The 26,119-nt window shown below is 35.9% G+C and overlaps 1 protein-coding gene across 7 annotated transcripts in view; it reads right to left on the bottom strand.

The window, feature by feature from the left end:
* The window catches only part of Hdac9 (histone deacetylase 9), an 805,515-nt gene that overhangs the window by 353,128 nt on the left and 426,268 nt on the right, over nucleotides 1-26,119 (bottom strand). For 5 of the 7 annotated variants that reach the window (XM_048339733.1, XM_048339730.1, XM_048339728.1 and 2 more), the window contains exons 7-8: nucleotides 8,996-9,124; nucleotides 3,214-3,329 (exon numbers count right to left, since the gene is read on the bottom strand). In XM_048339733.1, coding sequence (XP_048195690.1) covers nucleotides 3,214-3,329; nucleotides 8,996-9,124 — 245 coding nt within the window. The remainder of the gene's footprint in view (nucleotides 1-3,213; nucleotides 3,330-8,995; nucleotides 9,125-26,119) is intronic. The other 2 variants (XM_048339732.1, XM_048339731.1) reach the window with 1 other exon arrangement.

The following is a 26,119-nucleotide window of genomic DNA, read 5'->3' on the forward strand; positions in this document are numbered from 1 at the left end:
ATGATACAAAATCTTAGTACCTAAAATTACTTGAAATAAGATCACATATTATTAGTATTAATCTTAGAGGATATCTGAAAAAAATCATACAAAATTCTGAAGAATGGTTAATCAAGTATGGCTTACAATATTTTTCTTTCTCTAGTTTCTGTAGTTGGCAGCATTGAGTGTTACAAAGAGAGGGTATTACTTTACTGACAGTCTTGGTCAGAGCTCTGCTGCCTCCTTTTCTACCCAGAATGGATTACACTACAGACTTCTGTAAACAGAACACAGCGGAGAACACATGGTAGCCATCAGGACAGCATTTTTTGTTCTGGGCCATGGAAAGGCTACCCATCAGTGCAGAAAGGTCTGCCCACCTGGCCTTTTGGATCATAGTTCAGGCACACAATTAATTCATTATGAGGTAAGTCACTGCTTGCTTTTGAACTAGTCTTCCCAGCTCTCGAGGTGAATGTCCTGTCAATGACCTGAAGAAACACCTCTACCCTTTTAAACTCCATTAAATCACATTTCCTTCTGTTTTGTTTTGTTTTTCTTTTTTGAATGGTGGGGGTGGAAGGAGAGGTTTACAGTGACAGAATATATGCACCCATTAGCTGAAAACCCTGGGCATGGAAAGAGATCACTTGTGACAGTGAAACATTTAAGAATATGACATGGATTAAATAAATCAATATGAGCAAACTCCCTGAAATATATTTTTCATTAAATATTAATGTATATGTTATATATACACATATGTATTTAAAATTAATGTCAGATGATCTAAAATAGCCCATTTAATTTACTTGCATGGGTCATAAAAGAGAAAAATAGGCCAAAAAGGAAAATCCCACTCTTTCCATTTATTTCCAACCTCATCAAGGTATATGTTTTAATTCTTATACATTGTACAAAATACAATAGGTATGTCTTTCTATGTAGGTGTGTCTTCTTTAGTAAGTATCAAATCATACTTCCCCTTTCTTCTTTCTGAAATGAAATTGTTATGCTAAATTGTGTGCCCATCACTCTCTTGATATTTTAAGGTATTGTAGTATTATTTGAGAACTTCCTGAATCTCACTGCATTGGCAAGGCCCATCTAAGCACTCAGATAAACTTGAATGTAGGGGGAGTGGATGTTTTTCATTTTCCAAGGGTGAAAAATTCCAAGAGACTCACTAGACCTGGACCCTCTGATGTTTGTGAAGTATTGTGAATCACATTATTCAAAATTAGAAAATAATCAAATATAAGATCTTAAGAAATATATGTGTGATCAAATTGTTCTCTTCCAGGAAATTGATTAAAAGGTTTCAGAATGCTGACAAGTATTGGAATGTAATTGCATTCACTAAAACATAATGCCTAAAACCAAACCCACTATCATCTTTCATCACAAGATTCTTGTAGAATTTATTGCTAACTGTTGTCATATTTTCAAAATAATAATAAAAATGAGAAAGAGGGGTGATGGATGATTAGAAACAGGAAGCAGATGAAGGTCCTACAGATAATGTCCAGAACTGAAATATTATTCCTCATGGAGCTCGGAGATGGTCATAAGGAAAACCATCTATCTTTTCTACTTTGGAAAAATTAATTTCAGGGGGAAAAAGTGAAACTTAGAATGAAGATGTATTTATCTAGAAAGATTTCACATTTGCATTTTTTCAGGCATCTGGTGGAGGGTGGACAATAAATGTGGGGCCACTCTAAATCAGATGACCTTCGTGAGTTGATGTCATTTGGTGTGATCTATAAGGAGACAATGTTTTAAGCTCTCCTCCCATCAAGATGGCTGTGGGTGGGATGAGCATCTCACCAAGGCAGCGTGGATGGTTGGGTTCCTGGCATAGTGATGGGACATTCTCCTGTTAGGTCTTCCTTGGTCAACAACACTAGGTTTTCTCTTCTATCCCCTGAGTTTTATGAGGACTTGAAAGCCAAAGCTCAAAACTCAAGAAAGCAAATGTCCTCAAAGCAAAAGTGATTTCTCTGACTTCAATCCTTTCCTAATGAAAGATAAACTCTAGGTGTCCATTTTCACTTATATTTCAGCCTAAAAGTTTCATAATGTCTAATAATTCATTGTATATATGCAGAGTTGTTTGTGTGTGTGTGTGTGTGTGTGTACTAGACATGTAATTACAAAGCAACAAGAATCTTAACAATATATGCAGGAAATTCTATCAGTTGAAATAGCCACTTAAAACCAATGAGGCTATGTGGTAAGAGACAGCAATGTGAGTTCTCTATAGGCAGAATAGGTAAACATATGGCAGAAATCTATAGGTCCAATGTATGAGTGATTTAATCAGTCTGTATCAGCCCAAAAGCACACTTTAAAATACTAGGCAAGAAACATGCCATAGCTATTTACTGGAGCTTATCACATCAACTCTGCCTACAAGAGTAGTTCATAGTGAAGAAAGTATTATAATGACAGAAGAAAAGGCTCAGGCTTTTAGTCAGTGAATAGTTACTTCAAAAGAGTGAGATTTTTTTTAAAGCTGCTATTTCTACGCTGTTGCCTTTCTTCAGCCCAATTCAGAAGCTATACAAATTCAGATTTCATTTCTTCTCAGTCTTATATATCACAATAATGTTACTTTAAAGTAGTTTCTTTTCATATGTTATTTCAAGAATAGAGTTCAGATCATATTTAGTGTTCTATGCCCATTGACAGCACAAAGATTGTATGTAGGAAGTGCCCAATGAATGCTGGTTCTGTGGAATTCCTCTGTTTCAGTGCATACTTCAATTAGTTTACATTGTATTCTGTGCAAATGAGTAAAATTCATTTTATTAGCTGTTATTTTGGAAGGTCCTGTAAACTTGTTCCCACTTACTGATGTGTACAGTATCATCAGAAATAACCATTACCAAGCAAGATTAGCAAACTGCACAATGATTGGACAGTACATACTCAGGAAAAAGGAGAATATTTTATTTGAAGATTACATCTCAATGTTTTTCAAATGTTATAGGTCATCCAAACATCCCTAATTGTATCATTTATCAATAAGATCATGTTTACTCAATTCTATATACAAAACTGTCTCAAGTAAAAAACATACTATAAAACACAACTTTCTGTCTGTTCATAAATACATATTATTTCTCTTGCAACTTTGTAATATAGGAAATGGGTAAAATTCAATTCAGAAATAGTATTTTGGATTAGGTAGCTAATCAGGAAACCAGTCATTAATAGTGAACTTACCTCCGCATGAGGAGTGGGGGGCAAAACTGGAGTTTCATTCTCAGTAACATTTCCAGTTGGCCCATTGTTTGGTGAACTGGGACCTGACCCGGGAGAACTGCTACTGACTGAGGATTCTGAAAAATATGGTAAGGGCAAAGGCAGTCATAAGTATACACAAGTATGAACTCCATTGCTGTACTATGTAGCTCTGGGTGATGCTTTATTTTATCTCTCCATGAACAGTAAGCACAGTTTTACTTAAAAAAAAAAGAACTGGGAAAATATGTGGAATGTTTCTAGATTTCATACTATTTCCCTCACTTTTGTGTTCACTACAAAAACATGACATGGCATTCAATAGCTTCTAGAGAAGCAAATACATCCAGTGAGAAAGGATCACAGATATTATTAAGAAGGGAAAAAAATCAAAGCAAGCAAGGAATATTCTCTTACTTACTCTTGTGCCACCACAAAAAAAAAATAAGTCATGACAGAGATAATGAATTTATTGAGCATGACATAAAAGCAAGCCATCAACCCCGAAGAAAGGCTTGGTTCAATCCCTGCTATGATAGGAAAAATTGCTGAAATGCCGAGCTATAAATTGTTCTTTACATGATATATTAAGGTTATACCTTAGTATAGTCTGTGTGAATCAAGATTGCATGAAAAAAAATACAACAGAATGTTAATATCTCAACACTAAAATGACAGCCTTGTAACATATTATTTGACCTTAACTTTACCTAACTATTCTTTAGGAAATGAAAAGCTGTTTTGTTATAATATGCAAATATTTTAACATCAATATAAAAATAAATTCCTTTAAGTTATCTCAGATAACAATACTATTTTACTAATACATTTTTCTTTTCATTTACTAATCTCTTTCCTCTTGAAAAACAAAACAACATGGACTCCAAGTTATAAAGAAAGCATATTTATTAAAAACTTAATTATTAAGAAACATCTCGGGCTGGGAATATGGCCTAGTGGCAAGAGCGCTTGCCTCTTACACATAAAGCTCTCAGTTCGATTCCCCATCACCACATATATGGAAAACAGCCAGGGGCACTGTGGCTCAAGTGGCAGAGTGCTAGCCTTGAGTGGGAAGAAGCCAGGGACAGTGCTCAGGCCCTGAGTCCAAGGCCCAGGACTGGCCAAAAAAAAAAAAAAAAAAAAAAAAAAGAAAAAAAGAAAAGAAAAATCTCAATTCCTCGAAAGATTATTAGAGAGATCATTATATCATGTCTTGGAAGATCACTGAGCTCTAATTCCTTTCTTTTCTCATTCTATGGTTCATTCATTTCATTTTTTTCTCTTTGCCTCAGCTTTGTGCTATGCTAGTCGACTCTGAGCATTTGATCTGGTCTCATACTTTTTAAAGTGAAGCTTTCATCTGATTTCCTTATGCACCTTTTCTATCTCGTGTGTGTGTGTGTGTGTGTGTGTGTGTGTGTGTGTGTGTGTGTATGTATTTACCTGCACTCTCCTTTTCAGAGGCAAGGCATTTCTCTTCCCCTTCCTTCTCTAGTATTAGCACACAGTGCTCCCCGTACAATCCCCTCGTAACCTGCAAAGCCTGCTTTTCTTTTGGGGGAGCCACCCCCAGAAACAGGGTAATCATTCTTGAGGAGCAGTGTTTGCCAATGCCTGTGCATTCTTTCCAGCCCTGGCATTACAGCTTACTCACTATCAACTGCAACTGTTCTCTCAAATATCCCCAAATTTGAAATTTGACTACACAAACTCCATCTTCTTAGTATTTGCTACAGAAATATTTGCTACTTCTGTATTCATTATTCCTTATGTCTTTCATTTCTTCCTTCTACCAATTCCTAAATTTATTCAATTAAGCTGTGTTCTTTTTCCCTTTTCTCTTTCCTTTGTCAGTCACTCAGTATTGTGGCTTTCAATGTAAGTTTAGGAAGCATGCCATAATGGAAGTTATAGTCCTTGCTTTTGAGTCTCTTAAAATTCAGCCGGAATTCCTTTGGAATACTCAATATTTTGATCCTTCTCCTATAGATATGTCAATATAAATGTATTTTAATATTAAATATTTTTTGCCTATATTTATTTTATCCCATTTTTGAAGTCATCCTGATCCCCTCCTTTCTCAGTTACTCAATTACGTCAGTTTGTTCTTCCCATTAACTCTCATTGATGATAAACTATAATCATTTCAGATGGAGCTCCCATTATTCAGTCATAATATAGCAAAAGTCTCTGACTAGTCCTTAGTTGCTACAGTAGTTTTAAATGTTTCTCCTGGACCTTCAGAAGGACTCAAAGACAATTTTCACCACAGACCTTTGCTTCAAAATAAAGACTACTATTATGTCCAACTGTTGTGCTTTCTGCACTAAGCCAAAAGAAAACAAAGTCACTCTCTAGCAGGAAATGCTTTCCTCCTTCATGCTTTTTTCGCTCCTTTCCTTTGCTTTAATGACTTCAATAGAGGCCCAATCCCCTCTTCAGACTCAGACTCTGGCTCACGTGATATCTGTTCTCCAAGGAACAGAAACTCCCAACTTCCACTCAGTGTTTCCGTGCCCTTCCTCTAGACAACTCTTATAATTTATAACTTTCCGTTTTAAATGCTGCTCTACTTAGAGTGCCCTGGAAAGAATGGGAAATCGGTGACATGATTCTGATCCTGTCACTCATTATAGCATTAGAACAAATTGCCTACCTTATAACATTCTCAAACATATCTTGCAGCTGCCTTCTACCTATCTTGCTTTCATTTTGAGTCATGTGGTCTTTTACCATCTTCACATTTATCTGTTTTTGTTTTATTTTGCTTAAGCAAAGAAAACATATACTCTTCCTGTTCTTACAGAAACTCCTTTTCCCTAACACAAATATCTTCTATTTCCAGTTTGATTAAGTATAAGTTCACATTAATGTCTCATTTATATACCATTCATATTTCTATATTTTCTTTTTTTACAATTTTCTTAAACATTCTTTCTAATCAATTTTATATTATGTCATTCATTGTAGGTTACCTTATATTTAAACCAAAGTATTTCCTTATGTAGAAATCACTGCAATAAACATCAGAATTCAAGTAGCAACTACTATAAGAGGATTTTACAGAATCATACTAGAGAGAAGCCGGGAAGATGTGATATTTGAGCTGTAATTCATGAAAGGGGAAAAAAAAGACATAAAAGGAAAGGGGAGGAAAAGATACTTGAGGGATAGGGGTGAGTCAATGTTTTGAGCTTTAAGCTAATAAGCCCTTGAGGAGGGGGAGAGGCACAATGCTCATGAAATTGGAAAAGAATATAACAAGTGGCCCTCATACATTAATACAAAGAGAGAGGCAGCATGGTTTTCAAAAGAATGTAGACTTGAACCCGTGAAATAGGGAAATGATAGAAAGGTACAAATGACAGCAGTGGCAATTTAAACTGCTGTGATGTTGTTAATGAGACTTCTGGTTCGATACTAAAAAATATTTACTATTAAGATCCAAACAGAAATCACCCAAGTTGGATGGAAGTTGGGCCAGAAATGGGAAGGAGTGCAGGTGCAGGCAATTGTGTTCAGTAGTTCAGCCTCCAAAGACATTTTGTGTAAGTGCAGTGCGCTAGTTAAAAATGTCTAGCAAAGTATCCACAGGTGCCAGCACATAGGCAGAAATCTGTGTTTACTAAATTCAGAAGTTTGCTTCAAGTATTTCCTAAGATGAATTGGTAAGTCTCATAAAATATTAAACAGGAAAACAAATAGTCCCTGCTAGGGCTTGCAGTTGTCCTTAAGAAACAGGCACTGTATTAATTTTAGATCCATTTCCCCAACATTTTTGTCTTTGATTGTTTTTGGAATGGGGTTTTGTGTTTAGGCATAAGCTACTCTAAACTGTGATCTAGTAGTTGTGTTTCTTCTAATGCTCGGATGAAGGCAAGCATTATAAAAAAAAATGGAAAAAGTCAAGACCAAGAAAAAAGATTGATAAACAAATCAAAATAGCATATTTTTATCAACAAATATGACCTCTGACACTAAGGTTACAAAGCAGAAAGTAAGCAAAAAAAGTATATTTTTCTCTTTTCTCATGAGTTTTTTGTTAGTACCTGCCTATTCTAACCAGCTAAAGAAATCATTATCCACTTGCATGAGACAATTGAAATATTCATTATTTTTTTTCTTCATTAAAATAGATCAATTTTCAGTTCCCAACCACATCAATGGTAGCTATTAATAAACTTTACCTACAATTTTTAACTATTTAAAATATAATAATATTTCTTAGGAAAAGTCCATAATTTCAAAATCAGAATTCATTTGTCATGAATTAGTGATTATATTAAATATATAAAAGAAATAGTAGCTCTACTGAAATAATCTTATTTGCTACTCACTTCTTATCCTTCAAGTACAAAGATTTCTCTGTCTATTCAGTTAGAAAGAAAAACTCTCTTCACTACAAAAGTGATACCAACCTATCAGGGCTAAATAGAGACTAAAGAGTTTTTCTGTTGTTTTTATCCTGAATAGCCTTTCAAACTTTTAAGTTGCAATAGTGTTCTCTGTACAAGTACGCTTTCCCATCTGACCTCTACAGTCTTCCCTTGCACTGCTGTGCTACACTAGATACATGGCCAAAGAGATAACACGATGGCGGGGGGGGGGGGGGGGGCGGGTCAGTGACAGAGCTTGAATTCAAGATGTGGGTACTGTGGGCTTAGGTTTTTGCTCAGGGCTAACACTCTTCCATTTGAACGGCAGTTCCACTTCTGGCTTTTTTGTTTGTTTGGTTATTTGGTTGTCTGGTTATTTGGACATACAAGTCTCAGGGCTTCAAACAAAGATCTTCAGATCTCAGCCTCTGAGTAGCTAGGCATAAAGGCATGAGCTGCCAAAGCCCAGCTAAAAACTTTTTTTTTCACACATTATGATAAGACCTGATTTGGGAGAACAAATACCAACCAGCTTCTCTGGCACATGAACAGTTTTACTTTGCAATGGAGAATGATTACAGGTCACCATTTCTAACCTGATGTAACCAAAGAAAATACTCAGGTAGAGCCCATGGTGGTATTTACACATGTACAGTAGTCAGTATAATTTTAACTGGCTTTTTTGGTTCTTGCATTGTTAGGGCTTCTCTAATTTCAAACTATGTACAACTGGGACTAAAGGGGGGATATAAGACATCAGGTTGAATTTCCTAACCTGTTCACCCCGCAAATAACCAGGCAGCTAAAAACATATAAACTCTGTCCATTAGAGACTAGTCAAAATGACAGTTTCTTCCCCTTCATAAAAAGCTATGTATCCCCCTCTCACCATCAGTCCCAGTTCACTAGTAAACACATAAAGCCATTTATGAGTTCTGTAAATTTGTTGAAAAGTCCAAGTTTTGCTGTTCCACACAATTTACTTTTCCCAGATGCATTTTGTACATTCATGTTTGAGTAGGGGGAGTGTTCTTCCTGAACCTCCCTCTGCTCATTTCTGATCAGATTTCATTAAAAGTCATATTCTCCTTATAGGAATTTCCAGAATGGATTGCCTGTTTCTGGAAAGAATAAGGGGAGCTTTGGTGCTGCCTAGCTGTGACCTGATTGACACATGGCTTAATTTTGAACACTCATTTCTGGTTGAACACAGTACCTGCATGCATAGCAAGATTTACTGACCTGTTTTCAATAACATTTCCTACCAGGAAACACTTCTCCAAATAACATTTAATATGCCACGGGTAGGTTTATTCTATACTACGTTTTAATTCCTACTACCAGCATTTGTTAGTACTGTATGTGGCTGCCCAATCCTCAATTACCTGTCACCTCAAACATTCGCTTCTTGAATGAAGTGACATTTCCATCCTTCCGCCTGAGTAAAGGGCTGCTTCTCCTCTCTGCCACTTTCTGTTTTAACCTGGACCGCACCTTCAAGTTGGGCTCAGAGGCTGGGGATTGAGACAGAGAAAATAGATAAAAATTAAAAAAATAAATAAAGAGCCAATAGCTCCTGATTGTTGTTCTTGTTTTTAAAGCCTAAATCTTTCCTCAGTCCCTTCTCAAATTAAAAACTCAGGCATGTAATTAAGGCATTGACTCAAAATTAATCCAACAGACAAATAATCATTTCTTTATAAAACATGTGAGTTATCTACTCTTGTATATGTGAAAGTGAATAAGAAGCAAAAACAAGTTTTCTACTTTATTTAGCAGCACTGGGATTGTTAATGGGAATTTTAATAACTAATTATGTTTGGGTTAGAGTAAGATTTATTGTACTTCATCCTCAGACCTCTTAATTCTCTCAAGGGTGAAACTCAATAGCCACAAAAACAGTAACTTAATGTGAATTTTGAGACGCTGACCTGACTTCTGGTAATAAGAAGACACCATTATAGCATATAATTTATGTCTAATCCAGACTCTGGGAATATTTCTCTGTCAGTCATTTCTAACCTAAAGTCATGGGAAAATGTATCCAATGTAATAACATCAAACCCAACTAGAGTCACTGTGAATTAACCTTTCTATGTATTCACTATACCATTAGTTCAAAAGGAAGCCAACTGAAGTCTTAGAATGGAACACTTAAATTGTACTTTCAAAAGTACAAATGCACATTACTCAAATGTGTGTAAGTATTTCTTCAGTTAAATGAATCCAAATAGTTAAGCTTTGTGGTTGTCATTGAGTAGATTTAAAAACAACTGTATGTTAGAAGAATGGAAACCTTGGATATGGAGAGTCTGTAGTAGAAGTTCATGGATGAGGATGGCGAAGGTAGAAAAAATATTTCTGATGACAACCAACATTTACATGAGGTGTCCTATGCGGCTACATTTCTAAGTGTACTAACAATACTAACTTACTTCAGAGTAGGAACATTCATATGGACTAGACACTATTTACAAAGTGATAATAATGAAAAGGGAATCAAACCCCAGAAGTGAGATACTCTCCTCAAAGTGAGTATTTTTAGAAGGTGAAGCTAGCATCTGTACCCAAGTATTCCATTATATTCATCTAAATATAGAAAGTATTGCTCACCACCTTCCCTTATGCATGAGTACCATAAATATTATAAAGGCCATTTTCCCAGGGCACAGATAATCATCCGTCACAAATAAAAAGTAGCTAGATAGTTTTATTCAGTGAAAATGTATTCTTTGAAAACTTTTCTTTTTGTTTTTTTGCCAGATGACAAAGGATAGCAAAAGTAGAGCTAACTGTGTTGTCTCCACTTCACCCTCACCACACACCCTTTTTGCTTTCAGATTTGAAACATGTAAACTTGATTTTTTTTCTCTTTGTTCTTCTCTTTCCTTCTCTGTAGCTCTAAACTGGGACAAATAACTCTTGGAATTCACTAGGTGAATAAGAACGTGGGGGAAAATTAAGCTTAGACAGTGTACTTTGCTTGTTGTACATCTGCTTTTTATGTCTGAGATATGGAAAACACGAAAAACTGGGAGCCTGACGATATTGTAAGAATAGAAACCAGAAGGTGAGGAAAAAATCAGGGCTAAGAACAAGAAACTTAGCATGATAGAGAATTGAAATATGTTGCTTCTAGGACTCTCATTATAGGATTATAGGCCCCTAGCACCCAATTAACCCAGGAGAAAGTCAGAAAATGAGATTATATCATTTATATCATGAGATTGAATCCATTTGTTATTTTATAAGTCCTCTTTAAAACTAACCCAAACTCTGTCTCTGAAAAGCTATAGGTAATAAATGCATTCAACTAAAGAAGAGAAACTGAATCTTCACTAAATAGCTATCCTGTTTTCTTGCCGATAACCCAAAAATAAAATTGACAGATTCCCAGACTTCAATCTAGCTCTGACTTTATGACAAAACTTAATGGATTAAGCAGTAAAAATTGGATATCTAGAGGGAGTAAATCAGTAAAGACAGTGAGCAAGCCAGGTGCTCCTGGTTCACGCCAACAATCCTAGCTACTCTGGAGGTTGGAAGTTGAGGATCATGGCTGGAATAGCTTCCAACCTGGTCAAGGAAGTCCATGCGACTCTTTTCTCTAATTAACCAGCAAAAAGCTAGATGGAAGAATTGTGTCTCAAGTAGCAGAATGGTAGCCTTGAGAACAAAAGCTCAGGGCCAGAGCCCAGGACCTGAATTCAAGCCCAGCATGGGCACCAAAACCACAACTAAACAGCAAAAGCACAGAGTGGAAGAGAGAAGAGTGTGTTTCCGGCCTAAGGATGGAGGGTAGGATCTATATGATACCTTTTCTCAGCTATGAAAATTTCAGTGAAATTCCAATGCTTTCTTTTTGTCTTCTTTCTTATTTTATTTTTAAGGGGAGGTGATCAGAGGATCTAGCAACTGGGCTTTGCCTATTCTAGACAAATGATCTACTACTGAGCTACAACCCCACCAGGGATAACAGGGCTTTCTGAGCCTGATTCCTCATTCTTGGTAAAAACAAAGCCCAACATCTTACACAATTCTGAAGATAAGGCAACCCACTAAGATCCCTGAGAATGACAGAATACCTAGGTGAACATGAAAGGGTAGGAAAGGTTTATAAAATATGTTATTGGCAAGTATTACTAAATATTACAGGGCTAGGAATGACCAAGTGAGCTCCCAATACCCTGATGTTCAATCTTGCCCCCCTCCTGTATTCCTGTTTTGATAGCAGGGCTCTGTATTAACAATCAGCACAAAAATGTGAGGACAGCTAGTAAAAATAGCATGTGTGACCAAAACATTCTATAGGAAGCCTAGAATTTTACAAGCCTTCCATAAACAGGTGGTGTTTATGGTTGACAGCCTTTCTTCCTATGTTTGTTTATTTGATAAAGGTCTATGTGTACAGCGCTTTATATTTCTTTTAGTGGTCAGTGTAAGGAAGCAAACACTAGAATGGGAACAGGAACAGGTTTCAATTCAGAGTTACTACCTAAAATCAGTAAGCTTGAGTAATTCAGTCTTGTTGAATATCAGTGCATTCATAGAAATCAAATATGATAAAGCCCTTGTAGTGTCTGGGGGTCAAATAGGTATAGACTTAAATGTCTGTTCCACATATTAGTTATTTGGCCTTGGATGAATTATTTAATATCTTAGGCCTCCGTCTCTCATTTTCAACTAGGCATAGTTTTTCTTCTTTTGGGTTTTCTCCTTTCATTGAAGAGATTCCGTTTGCCTCCCTTCTCTGAGTACACAGAAGCTGAGTCCTGGAGGTGCATTGCTCTATCCTTTAGGTCAAGTGGTTGGACTGCACTTAGGTTGATTTTGATTGGACATGTGGGACAGGCTAGTGACAAAAGGATAAAGTAGGGAGTCGTCTGAATATTTACATGCTCTTCGTTAGAGTGTTTATTACTGACCACAGATGTGCACATTCTTGATGGTCACTGCTGCCTGACTGAATATCTCCAGGGACAATTTTCTCTTCTTTCCCTTTCAGCACTAGGAATGGGAAGGCTTCCTGCTAGTGTCATTGTGAGGCCGTCTCTATATCTCTAAGCAGTTTTGTTAACACTGTTCACTTCATGGTAAGCAATGCCTTCATCTGAGTCTATGAACAGTGCTGTATGGGGGTTGCTTCCTGTGAGGGCCTTTACTGATTCAGTCTTAAATAGCTTGCAGTTACTGTAGAAACAAATGAAATGATGTCAAATACAGTCATCCCTCACTACACTGTGGATCACTTATTTTGGCTTCACTGTATCACAGGATATATATATATATATATATATATATATGTGGTATATGTATAGTATAACTCTGTATAGTGTATTGAGGGATTTTTCAGTGTATCTAGGTATTTATATGATATGATTTTTGCCTAAAATTTAAAGCAATATAAAAATGTTATTAAGAGGTCATTAAAAAAGGTTATTAAGAGAGTGGGAAATGTTTATGGGACAGTGGGAAGGGTTTCTGGAGCATATTCATATATATATATTAAAATGAATATAACAGTACTACTTAGTGGATTTTCACCTATTGTGGGGAATCTCTGGAATGTAACTCTTACATTTCTGTATAGGATAAGACACTGGTTCTCAACTAGAGGTTTTGCTCCCAGGAGATATTGTTCATCATCCACATTAGGAATTGCTATGGGGGACCCACGATGGTGCCAAACACTGTGCAAAGCACAGGATGGCCTGCATAGTAAAGAACTATCCAGACTCAAATACTGGGAGTGCTCCGTGAAAACAGTGCTGGGGTAAACAGTTAGCACATGGCAGGTGGCAGCAAATGCACTAGTCTGGTGAGATTACAGATGATAATCTGTCAGACATCTTCAAAGAGGATGTAAGGAAAATGGGCAAAGAAAAGAAAGATATTCAGAAATTGAGAAATACTATATAGAGCTTGAAAAGTATACAATATTTTAATGTGCTCTGCTTGGAAGTAGATTTTTAAATATTTTTTAAAGTTACCAATATTCTTTTTGTGAAACTTTTTTATTGTTATTTTTTATTTGATTTTATTTTTGTGCTGGTTCTCTCTGTGGCTTGAACTCAGGGCCTGGATGCTGGCCCTGAACATTTTTTTCTCAAGGCTAGTGTTCTACTACTTCAGCTATAGCTCTCCTTTTGGATTTTTGGGTGGTTAATTGGACATAAGAGTCTCATGGACTTTCCTGACCCAGCTAGCTTTGAACCACAGTCCTTAGATCTCAGACTCCTGAGTGGTAAGGATTACAGGTGTGAACCATTGGATCCTGGATAAGATTTTTTTAACTGATAGATAATCATGCACCTTACTGGGGTACAATGTGTTTTGATAACTTTATAAACTGTAATGATCAGCTCAGGAAGTTTAGATTAATTTTCATCTCAAGTACCAATCATTCTTGGGAGGAGATAAGAACATTCCATTTTTTTTGTCTACTAGTTATTTTGGATTGTATAATTTGTGTTGTTAACTATAATCCCCCTCTGTGCTCGAGGACACCAATACACTTCTCCGATCAGCCTGTGACTGTGAGTCAGCAGTCTCTTTCCATCCTCTCCACCTCAGTCTCCAGGAGTTCTATCAGCTCAGGTATGTCAGATTCCACAGAGGAGAAAATTCATATGAATATCACTGATATTTATAAAGAAAATAAACCTAGTCAACTTGCATTGGTTGGCATGGATATGCAGAAAGGCATAATTCTTAACTGAGCACAGGAAAAATTTGAGAGCTATTTCTTATCTTCATAAACTAAAGAAGTACATGGGCTTTCTAAAACTCTCATCCACTGATCAATTAAAAGGTGTAACATAGACTTATTTTTTGAAAAATAAACATATAACAACTGGGATTAAAAACCCACATTCGATGGTTCTAGCAAAAGCTTTTGCTTGAATTTCAGTGTTGGTTTTGAACCACCAGTGACAATAGTATCTCAGGGGTGAGGGTGAGGGATAATAGATAGCCATAATTTCTTCCTGGCAATACTCTGTTAATTCTTAAATTTTCAGAACTGACTGATCAAACCTCAGTATGATGTATACCCGAGCAGCAGAATTAATGACCTAATATTCCAATTCCGTTTGTAGTATGAGTTAATTCCATTTTTAATATTCTAACCCAAAGGCTAAAGATTTCCATATCAGTGATTTACTAATGGGATGAAAATAAATCTAAATCCCAGAGTCCGGAAAAGATCACTAGCTTCCTGCGTGTGAATTCATTTCGTGGCAATTGTGCTAATTGCTTATCTATTTTTACCCTCCATATATCACTTGTTATATCTCAATTAATCATACACACAGAAGGTGTATTTTTCAGTGTGTGTATGTGCCCATCTGAATTTATTTGGCAGCTGAGATGAGAACCAGCACAAAAAATTGATTATGTTCAATGCATAGGGTTTGTAAAAATGTGACTATGATTAAGTCAAGTGAAAAAAATCAATATTAAACTGATGCTTGAACCATTTTTCCTTTCTCAATTTTTTAAAGGCCAAACTAAAGGAAATAGCACTTGAAGAATATTCCATGAGGAAAAAGATTTCCTCTCTTCACCTCATGCTGATCTCTATGGTATAAAACAAAATTTAAGGTTTCAAGAAATGGGAAAGGAAACAGAAAAGAGTAGGGGAAATATTGAGCCTCTTGGACATAGGTGAAAAGTTTCTGAGAAAAGATCCAGATAAATGGGACTACATCAACCTAAAAAAGTTTCTGCATGGCAAAGTACTTAGCCAACAAAATGAAAAGGCAGCCTATAGAATAGAACATGTTTGCCAGCTGCACATTAGAAAATGGCCTAATATCAAGAATATTCAGAGAATTTTACAAAGTAAACTCTCAAAAACCAATAGCCTAATTAATGGGCTAATGAATTGAATAGAATCCTGTCAGAAGAAGAAATAAAAATAGCCAATAGACAGAAGAACTACTCAACATTTTTGGCCATAAAAGAAATGCAAATTTAAACAACATTGAGATTCTCCCTTACCCCAGTTATAATGGCCATTATCAAGAAAACAAATAATAACAGATGCTGGCAAGGATAGGAAAAAATGGGAACCCTAATAAACTGTTAGTGGGAATGTGAGCTTGTTCAACCATTCTGGAAAGCAGTATGGAGGTTTCTCAAAAATTAAAGAATTACCCTGTGATCCAACAAGTCCACTACTATGCAGTTACCCAAAAGATTACAAACTTGGATGCAGTAAAGTCAACAGCAATGAAAAAATGGATCCAGAAGTATGATATATATACACAATGGAATTTTACTTATCCTTGACAAAGAATGATACTGTCCCAATTGTGAAGAAATAGAAAATCTGGGAAAATTATTGTAAGTGAAGTTATTCGGACTCAGAGAAACAAAGGATGCATGTTTTTCTTTATGTATGGAAGGTAGATGTAGCTTATCAACTTACAAGTAAATATGATAGGTGGCATGTAAGTGTATTCAGATGTATTAAGTGAAATAAGGTAGATTCACAGGAGAAATCAAACTATGTAATTCTTTTCTTTTTAATTTGTTTGTTTGTTTGCCAGTCCTGGGGCTTGAACTCTGGGCCTGAGCTCTGTCCCGGGCTTCTTTTTGCTCAAGGCTAGCACTCTCCCAACTTGAGCCACAGAGCCACTTTGGCTTTTTCTATATATACGGTGCTGAGGAATCAAACCCAGGGCTTCATGTACACGTGGCAAGCACTTTACCACTGGGTCATATTCCCAGCCCCAAACTATGTAATTCTTTAGAAAGGTAAAATCAAAGTTCAGCAAAATAATACACCAGGAAACAGGTGCTTGAAAGGGGTGAAAGGGAAAGTGGGTAGATGAATGAAAGGCAGTTGTGGATAATACAGTCTAGAACCCAATGTATATCCTACAAAATTAAGAAGAAAGAGGGAAAGAGTGGATAGGGGAGGAATAAGTGAGAATGTTGAAAGTGATGACATAAATCAAAATATATTGTATTCATAAAGTGCTTCCTTAAATGGCAAGTCCTTTGTACAACTATCTAAAGACAATAATAAAATAAATAAATAAGACAATTGAGAAGAAAAAAGGAAAGGAATTCAGAAGTCAAAATTGTTACACAGCACAAAAATTATCAGAACAAGTTTAATACAAAGAATTTAATGACAAAATTTGCACAGATTTCTCCCTACAGGATCAAATAAAGAAAAAGAATACCTGTTACTATACAGAAAATGGAAGAAAATTAGATACTTAAAACTCTACAATAGAGACCAAAAAAATGGGAAAGGAATAGTAAAGTTAGCTAGTAGGAACACAAGTTTTTTAGGTTTTTTATTGTTAAAGTATTGTTGTTGTTGTTGTTTTGCCACTCCTGGAACTTGTACTCAGGGCCTGAGCACTGTCCATGGCTTCCTTTTGTTCAAGGCTAGCACTCTGCCACTTGAGTCACAGTGCCACTTCCAACTTTTTCTGTTTATGTGGTGCTGAGGAATTGAACCCAGGGATTCATGCATGCTACGCAAGCGCTTTACCACTAAGCCACATTCCCAGCCCCACAGTTTGTTTGTTTTTTAATTGAGGATTTCAAGGTGTGTTAAGTGAAAAGTACTAGACCTGTCATCATTTTCTTTGGAGACTGGTGTGTATTATGGTGTACATTAGTGAGGGTGTGGTAATTTACACCATTACACATACTCACAGAAATTGTGGAAGCGTTCAAACAACCAGTGTCTAATTCTAATAGTGACTCTGTCAGGTACTAACTGTAACACTGGGTGAGTTGGCTGATCCATATGGAATGTTTTAACATCTATGAAAGGGCAGAACAATGCTTATGACAAATCTTGGTGAAAGATTTAAGGAGATGGAATAGAATTTCTAACTCAATTGACAGACATTCAGGAAAAAAATTGTTCAATAGATTGATGTTGAATAAATTACCTTAATCTAAAAAAAAAAAAAAAAAAACAGCTAGAAAGGTAGATGTTGACAATTGGTAGCATCTCAGCATCTAGCACAATGTTAGTCACAAAAATAACAATAATCTCTTTATAAACTTTTACTTAGAATAGTTGAAATGTTTTTGCCTAAATTTATCTTTGCCTACTTATTAATCCAACTCTATTTTCCTTTAAGATGTCACTATCCTATAAGAATTATTACCTACTATATGCATGTTATCTCTGCTCCCTTTAATACTAAGCTATGAATATTCTTTATGGCAATAATTTAGGTAAATGAAATCAACATCACCTATCATAATACTTAGGAGATTTTTATTATTACTGGGATTGTTCACATGTAAAAAATTGCCACTGAATTAATGATATACTTATTTGAATTATTCTTTTTTTTTTTTTTTTTTTTTTTTTTTTGGCCAGTCCTGGGCCTTGGACTCAGGGCCTGAGCACTGTCCCTGGCTTCTTCCCGCTCAAGGCTAGCACTCTGCCACTTGAGCCACAGCGCCGCTTCTGGCCGTTTTTTTTCTGTATATGTGGTGCTGGGGAATCGAACCTAGGGCCTCGTGTATCCGAGGCAGGCACTCTTGCCGCTAGGCTATATCCCCAGCCCCTGAATTATTCTTTAAGCATAAAAATTTATGAGATTAAGGTGATTATGAATCAAGCACTAGATTAATAACCCCTGCCTACACTAATAAATATTTGAGATATTCTGAAATTCCATTGTTTTTCACATGTTAGTGGCTCATGGCTCTCGTTACTGAGAAGGCTGAGATCTAAGGCTCCTGGTTTGAAGCCAGCCCTAGAAGAAAACTCCATGAGAGTCTTATCTCCAATTAACCAGCAAAAAGCTAGAACTGGAGGTGTAGTTCAAGTGGTAGCCAAGATAAAGCTCACCATAAAAAGCTGAGCAAGAGTGTGAAGCCACAAGTATTGGCACAAAATAAATAAATATGAAATAAAACAAAGAAAACAAGCTAATAAAATAAGATAATTCCACCTGCTTTGAACACTTAGTTCTTGAGTCACGAATGGAGATGCAGCCTCCATGCCTGCTTCAGATTCCATTTGAGTCACTGTATATTATTCATCTCTGATATACTCTATCTGTGCTGTTTCCCAAAGACAGGCTGCTTTAGGAACAACATTTTGAATCTTGTCACTCAGAATGAAACATGAAATCTGCCATCTATTCTTTCTGCCCTTCACAATTTGGTTTAATAGAGAAGTTACTACCCCAGTCAGCACTCTTACCAAAGGCAGCCCTGAGAAAAGCCACTAGTGGTGTGGTATGAACTGTTCAGCTTACTTTGTAATTATAATAGAAATTACCATCACAAAAGACACATTGGGCACACAGTGAATCCTCTAATCTAGTTGATCAAAATATATGTTCCCCTGTGAAGTTTCATAATTAGGCAAAAGCTGTATATTTTCAAAACAGCACATAACATAATAGAGAAAATAATAAAAATAAGCAAAATAATAATATATCACAACTGATGTCTTTTTTGGCTTGATGATAGAAATCTTTTATATTAGAAGTCACATTTTTTATATTATAGTGAGGAGCATATGTGTTTTCTTTTTTCTTACAGTATGAGGGTTTGGATTCAGGGCATTATGGTTGATAGGCTGGCAGGATATCATTGAGTTACACCTCCAGCCATAAGTTTTACTGGTGATTTTTATGATAGGCTCTCACTTCCTGCCCAGACAATCATAATCCCACTTATTTTAGTGTTCCCATTGCTACTGACATCACAAGTGTGCACCTCTACCTCCAGTTTCCATCTTGGCAGTCAGTCTTGTGAACTCCTCTACCAAGGCTGGTGAGGCTGGCCTGATACTGAGACCAGCCCAATCTCAAACTCCAGTATAGGGTAATAAGCAGGTTCCACTATGCTCAGATATTGGTTAAGGAAAGAACTTAGTGAACTTCTCAGTCTGAGTTGGCTTCAAACTATGATCTTCCTATCTTAAGCCTCCCAAGTGAGCCAATAGCACTTGGTTTAAAGAGCAAAATTTCTAATTATATTTAGATATAATTTTCTCACTTTAATCATTGAATAACAAGAAACATATACATGCAAGTTTAAAAATTATTTTGGGAGAATTTTTAGCAATTTCTAACTTGCCTCATTATGATAATATATGAGTGTAATTCATTGCAGAATTATTTTTTGATAGAGGCATATTTTCTTTCATATTCAAAAATGAAGGCCCAAAATCTGGTTTGTTGAAGTAGTTATAGACAGGTTGCTGAAGTCTTTTACCTCTGCTTTGTTTAAAACAACCTAGAAACCACTCAGCTCATCTTCTACCAACGACAAAGAAACAGTGACAGGACTATTTTTAGTACAGAATAGACAACAATCAAGAAAAATTAATTTTGAAGTAAATTAACCATTTTACCAATAAATCCTAAAAATGAAAGGTAGTATGTTCAATTCTATAATCCTGGCATAATTCTTAAAGAACTACCACACAATACAATCTTTCTATTGCCTTTCTGTAAATATATCAGTCTTTTACCAAGAATTAACCTTCATCAAAAATGTATTGGTAAATACTGATAATGTTAGTTTACAATGAAACCTACAAATGTTTGTTTTGTGAAAATTAATGAAAGTATTCTTGGGGCGGGAGGGGGGGGCGTGGCATGGGAAGACTTGACAAGGGCCCTAGGCAATGGTAGTGTGATCCAGCATGGAGGGATATGAGCTCTGGGCCAGCACTCTTCTTAGCATATAGGGTTGTTTCTTCTTGTGGATTAGAGGGAGGGCCTGTGGAGCTCAAAAGCCCATGAAAAGGCACTCAATTGCCTCAATCCCAAAGCATCCCTGTTGCCTTGTTTCATTCTTCAACTGTGTTTCTCCAGAGTGCCTGGGGCTCAAGCTGTCTCAGCAGCCTCTTGATACCAAGTCAAGGAATAAATAAATGCACAAACTGGTACTCAATACTATGTTTCAAACTAAGGCAAACAGAAAAGAAGCAAGTAACTATTTTCTTCAAAATTTTATGACATTTTAACTACAAATTACCATTTTAAACACACAAAGATATTTTAGCCAAACAATTTGATTCTGGGTAGAAATAAATTAGAATAATACTTTGTGAAACATGTAATTACCCTTCCTAGTTAAAATTGAAACCTTCCATTTGGTTGGTTCCATTATTTAATTAAGCTTAATTAACAGCTATTTAATAACAATATTGAGACTCAAAGCTGCAAGTTTCATGAAGATTGAAATTCATGTCTACTTGTATTCCATTGTTCTTAAAGCACCAGCACAATGTCTATTATATGTAATAAAGCCATTAACTATTTTTTTGAGGGAAAAAAATCAATGGGAAAATGTATGAGAGGGAGAAGCAACTGCCTAGGTGATGCTGCTTCAGGACCAAGATGCTGATACAGATTAGGGGAAATGACAGTGCTATGAAGAGGAGAAAAGGCTCCAGGGAAATTCAAGGGATGAGGACTAATAGTGCTGATGGACAAGGAATCCTAAATAGGAAATAGGAGATAGATAAATATCAAGCAAAACTTAGCTGAATTAATCAAATGCTATTAGAGGCTACTTAGCCTGTATCTTCAAACTTGCTTTGTGTATGTAGACATGCTTAAATCTTTCCCATGTAAATAAAAATAAGCATATACAGATCTTAGTAACTTCTTGCAGTGTTTGTACACTAATTTAGTCAAGTGTACTTTACAATAGACTTGCCACCATACTTCCTTTATGTTCAAACACTGCAAGTGGTTCTAGCCCTTGGAGTCACTAAAATTATCATAGAGATTGTTCAGGATATCTAATATAACTATTTGTCTTGTTGTCTGGCCCCAAGATCCAACAGCAAATAGGTTCATTGAAAGTCAAAATAAACAGGTGTTGAATTAATGTGTGCTCATATATACTTAGCATAAATGTTATGTTTCATTAAATGGCTTTGTTTTAAATGCTGAGATGGGAAGTACCTGAATTTCAACTTCCTTTCAATCCAGAGCTCCTGTCACTTGAAACATATCTCTATCTCTTCCATTTGTATTTTGGTGTTAAGATAGGGTCTTGCTTACTTTGCTCATGCTGCCCGTGAACTTGCCAACCACCTGCTGCCATCTCCCCAGTAGCTGGGATTGCAGCAATTGAACATTGTGTTTAACCAAACATAGCCAACTTAAAAAAAGGAATGCCATAACATAGTTCTATAATAATGTAAAGTTCCATTTTAGTCCATATGTTTATTTATCCGAGAAGGTTATTGAGTACCTACTGTGTGCTCTCTGAAAATGCTGGAGTCACAAGATCAAAGTTCTGATAGTATCCTTTGGATTTCACAACAAAGTAGAACATTTTGCTTTTGATTTTTGGAAATACTTGCACAGAGGCATGTCTAGGTATATTTTGCAATATATAATTTTCATTAAGAAGGTATGACTGCTAGAGTCTGATTAAAACTTAATACTGGCGAAGTTCATATCAACTAAGCATTTCAAGGAAGCCCTTTAGAAAGGAGCATTTGGAAAAACCAGGTGTTAACATCTTGCATAAACATGAACCAGAAAGCTCTTGTCATAAAATTTCAATCTTGTGTATGTGATAGAAGAGATGCTAAACTGGGTCAAAGGTGGCTCATATCTGTAATACTGGCTACTCAGGAGGCTGTAACTTGAAGATCACAGTTTGACATCAGCTTGGGCCAGAAAGTCCACAAGATTTTTTTTTTTACATTTTTAATTTTTTATTGTCAAGGCGTTACACAGAGGTGTTACAGTCCCATATGTAAGGCAGTGAGTATATTTCTTGTCAAGCTTGTTACCTCCAAGCCAAACAAGAGCATGAGGCTCTGAGTTCAAGCCAGAGAAAGAGAGAGAGAGAGATTAAGTGGCTTTTAAGAGAGGAGGAAGACTAGATTTAAAATTTAGAAGTATGGGTTTCATGGATTAAGGAGTGATGCATTCATGGAATGGCCAATCACTGGATGGGGACTGAATTAAATAAGGAATGAACAAGCAAGCGAGACGAAGAACTGGAGTCCCATGTAGTCTAGACTTCTGAATTAGGATAGTATTTACAAGGCTGGTTCTTGGATCTTCTTAGAAAATCACGTTGCTCAGCACAGTTTAAGTAGCTTTCTGGTCAAACTTTTCAGGCCCCTGCATTTTTAAATGTCCACTTAAATGATATTAAGCCTCTCAAATTCAAGGCCTTATATGCAATAGCCATCTATTTGGTTCTTCAATTGCTATGAACCAATAATATCAATGGCAAAGGCTGGTAGTGACTTTTACCAACAGTAGTTCCTTCTCTGCCTAGGAAAAAATGCTACTTTTATTTCCTGTTCCTTTCTTGTTTCGAACCCTTGCAAGCCATTTGGGCATTATTTATTGTTTTGCAAGTTTTGATTCTGTAATGTTTCAGTATTCTTTATGATTTTTGGAATGTTCTTGATAATTCAGTTCTGCCATAGTGGATTCAATTGCTTGACTGGACTATCTTAATCACACCTTTCACATACATACACCACCACCATGCATTTTAATCTCATTCAGGATGGTATAAATGGTGAAATTTCATCTCCAGATTTACTTGGTCTCCACAGAACCACTTCCTAGGCAGACTTTCTGTTAAGTACTGTCTATTTAATCTGTTTCTTCTGGATTTAAAACCTTCAAAGTTCAGGGACTGGGGATATGGCCTAGGGGCAAGACCGCTTGCCTCATATACATGAAGGCCTGGGTTCAATTCCCCAGCACCACATATACAGAAAACGGCCAGAAGTGGCACTGTGGCTCAAGTGGCAGAGTGCTAGCCATGAGCAAAAAGAAGCCAGGGACAGTGCTCAGGCCCTGAGTCCAAGCCCCAGGACTGGCTGAAAAAACAAAACAAAACAAAACATAAACCTTCAAAGTTCAAACGAAATGATAATGTTTTCTAGGTTTGTAGAGAATATTCTAGTTGTAACAATTAGAATAATGTCCCCTTCCCCCAAAATGACCACATTCTACACTTCAGAACCTCTGTACAGACTGGATCTAGTTCTCCCCACCCTAGACATACTGAAACAGGTGGCAGTTTACATTCTTTGCATAAAATGACATGGTGAGTTTTTATCATCTATAATTCTCCTCCTATGTCTCCCATATTATCTAGATTACTCTGTGTGTGTATAAGTGTGTGCATGCACAAATTGGTGATCTGCCACTTTAAATACCACTCTACTTCTGGCTTTTTGGTGGTTAGTTGAAGAATCTCATATTGGCTTTGCTGCCTGGGATTGCTTTGAATCATGATCCTCGTATCTCAGCCTCCTGAGTAGTGAGGATTATAGGGAGAGCCACTGGCATCTGGCTAATAAAAAATATTTTGTATTCACTGTTAGCTTAAGCTGCAGCTGTGGAACCTGAGGATCATAGGACCAATTGAATGTTGTATTACATAGTAAAAGGGGAACTACAGTAAAAGATGGATCTAAGGTTGCTAGTCAGCTTACTTAAAGATAACGATACTATCCTAACTAGTGGAGTCTATAGTAACCACAAGAGTCCTGTAAAAGTTATAATAGAGAGAGACAGTGAATGTCAACTTGTTACACCTTGAAGAAATGAGACAGGTCACTGGTTAGTGTAATATGGAAAGGTTCCACTGCCAGAGAATGCAGGCAGCTCCAGAAGCTGGCAAAGGCATTAAAAGGATTTGCTCCCAGAGGCTATAGAATACAGCAGAGCTCAGCTGACATCTTGATGTTAACCCAGTGAGACTCATTTTGGACTCAGACTTCTAGAATAGAAAGATAAATGTATTGCTTTAACCAACTAAATTTGTGGTAATTTGTTATAGCAGCATAGGGAAACAACAGATGCAATTAACAAATTCCAAGTCTGGCATTGTTTTAGAAGTCTGAAGTCTCTGAAATACTGTTCTGAGTAGGTTTTACTAGATTTTTTTTTATTATTTTTAGGTAATAAAAGACTAAATAACAAATAATTATTAAATTACCAAATAATAAATAATTTTAGGTAATAAAGTACTAAACAACTATTAATGATATCTCTTTATTATTCTGTAAAAATATCAGGGCAACAATTTACTTGAAATTAGTATTTGTTACTATATCAAATTTAATTTTCTCTGAAATACAGTTATTAGTATGCTTGTTTACTTGCAAAATGATCCAAACATTTTTTAAATGTAACAAACACAATTTTTTCTTTTAAATACTTCTGGGAAAGTCCCATTAATATGTAAATTAAGAATAATTTGGGTAAACTGAAATATTGATAAATTTGTATGCGATTAAATAAGCATAATAAGCAAGTAAGTTCTAAAACTTGACTGAGAACATTTTCTTTTATCTTTCAAGCTGAGATATTAAATTATTAAGCCAATATTCTAGTTTAAAACGTATTTTAAGAACAATTTCCATTTTTTTAACTTCAATGTAAGCAAAAGAGGGAAAACCAGATGAAACTTCTAATTACTTACAAAATGCAGTTAGCCAAAATAGTTTTGCTTTTATATATGATCTTTATGGTATAAGATATAATTCCACTCTCCTACAACTTAATCAGCTATATATAAAATGTGACCTTCCATCTGGTAAATCAATTTAACAGACATAATTGTGCCCCAGCATAACTCAATAAGACACTGAGGAAAACCATTGAAATGCTATTTCCTTTTTCTTAGAAGAGAATTATGTACAATTTCAACATGCTTTGCCTTTCTAAAAGTTAGAGTCAACAGGGAGGTATCAGTCTCCTTTACATGAGTTTCCCATGAGAAAATCAACAGCAATGTATAAAGCTGGTGCTGTTATTCATGAAACACACCACAATGCTAAGTTGGCTTTAACCAGAACATATTATTTGGCAGCTAAAACCTTTAATTAGAGTTGTGGTTTGAATAGATTTTCACTGAATTTATGCTCTGTAGGATCTCAAAAAACACTGTTTTTCTAACCAGTTGATTCTATTTCAGGTGGTTTGAGTGCTCAACTTGAGTTGAGCTATACATAGAAAAATAAAAATAAGAGAATGTTGCTAGGATTCAACTTTACTGATCTTAATTACAATTCATCCTTTCTTACATACTAAATGTCAGGCATGAAGAAGAGAAAGAAGAATGAGACATTTCTTTCAATAAATATAAAGCACCTTATCTTAGTAAGGTTTATACTAGAAATATGGAAGAAACATAGAGATGCGGAAAAATAATTTTACTTGATTAAAAAAAGCAAAAGGTGTTTTGCTAATGACAGATAGGACAAGAAGAGAGTGAAAATGGCAGAGTCAAAGTAGAATCTACTAGTCAAACCCATATAGCAGCGAGTGAAATTAACAGAATGAGGAAATCAAGAGTAGTAGGAGAAAGTCATTAGGTTTAAGGTATGTGTGGAAGGAGATAGTAACTTCTAAACCACCTAAGGTTAATTAATGGTAGGATATCTTAAGACCTTGTTGTCTGTAAATAGATTGAAATTTAAAGATGTGGCTTTAGAACTCAAGTTAAAACAACCAAAAGGGAAATGGATGGGATTGAAGATATCATGTGAAGAAAAATAA

The sequence above is a fragment of the Perognathus longimembris genome, chromosome 2, assembly GCF_023159225.1.
Source record: "Perognathus longimembris pacificus isolate PPM17 chromosome 2, ASM2315922v1, whole genome shotgun sequence".
NCBI lineage: Eukaryota > Metazoa > Chordata > Mammalia > Rodentia > Heteromyidae > Perognathus > Perognathus longimembris.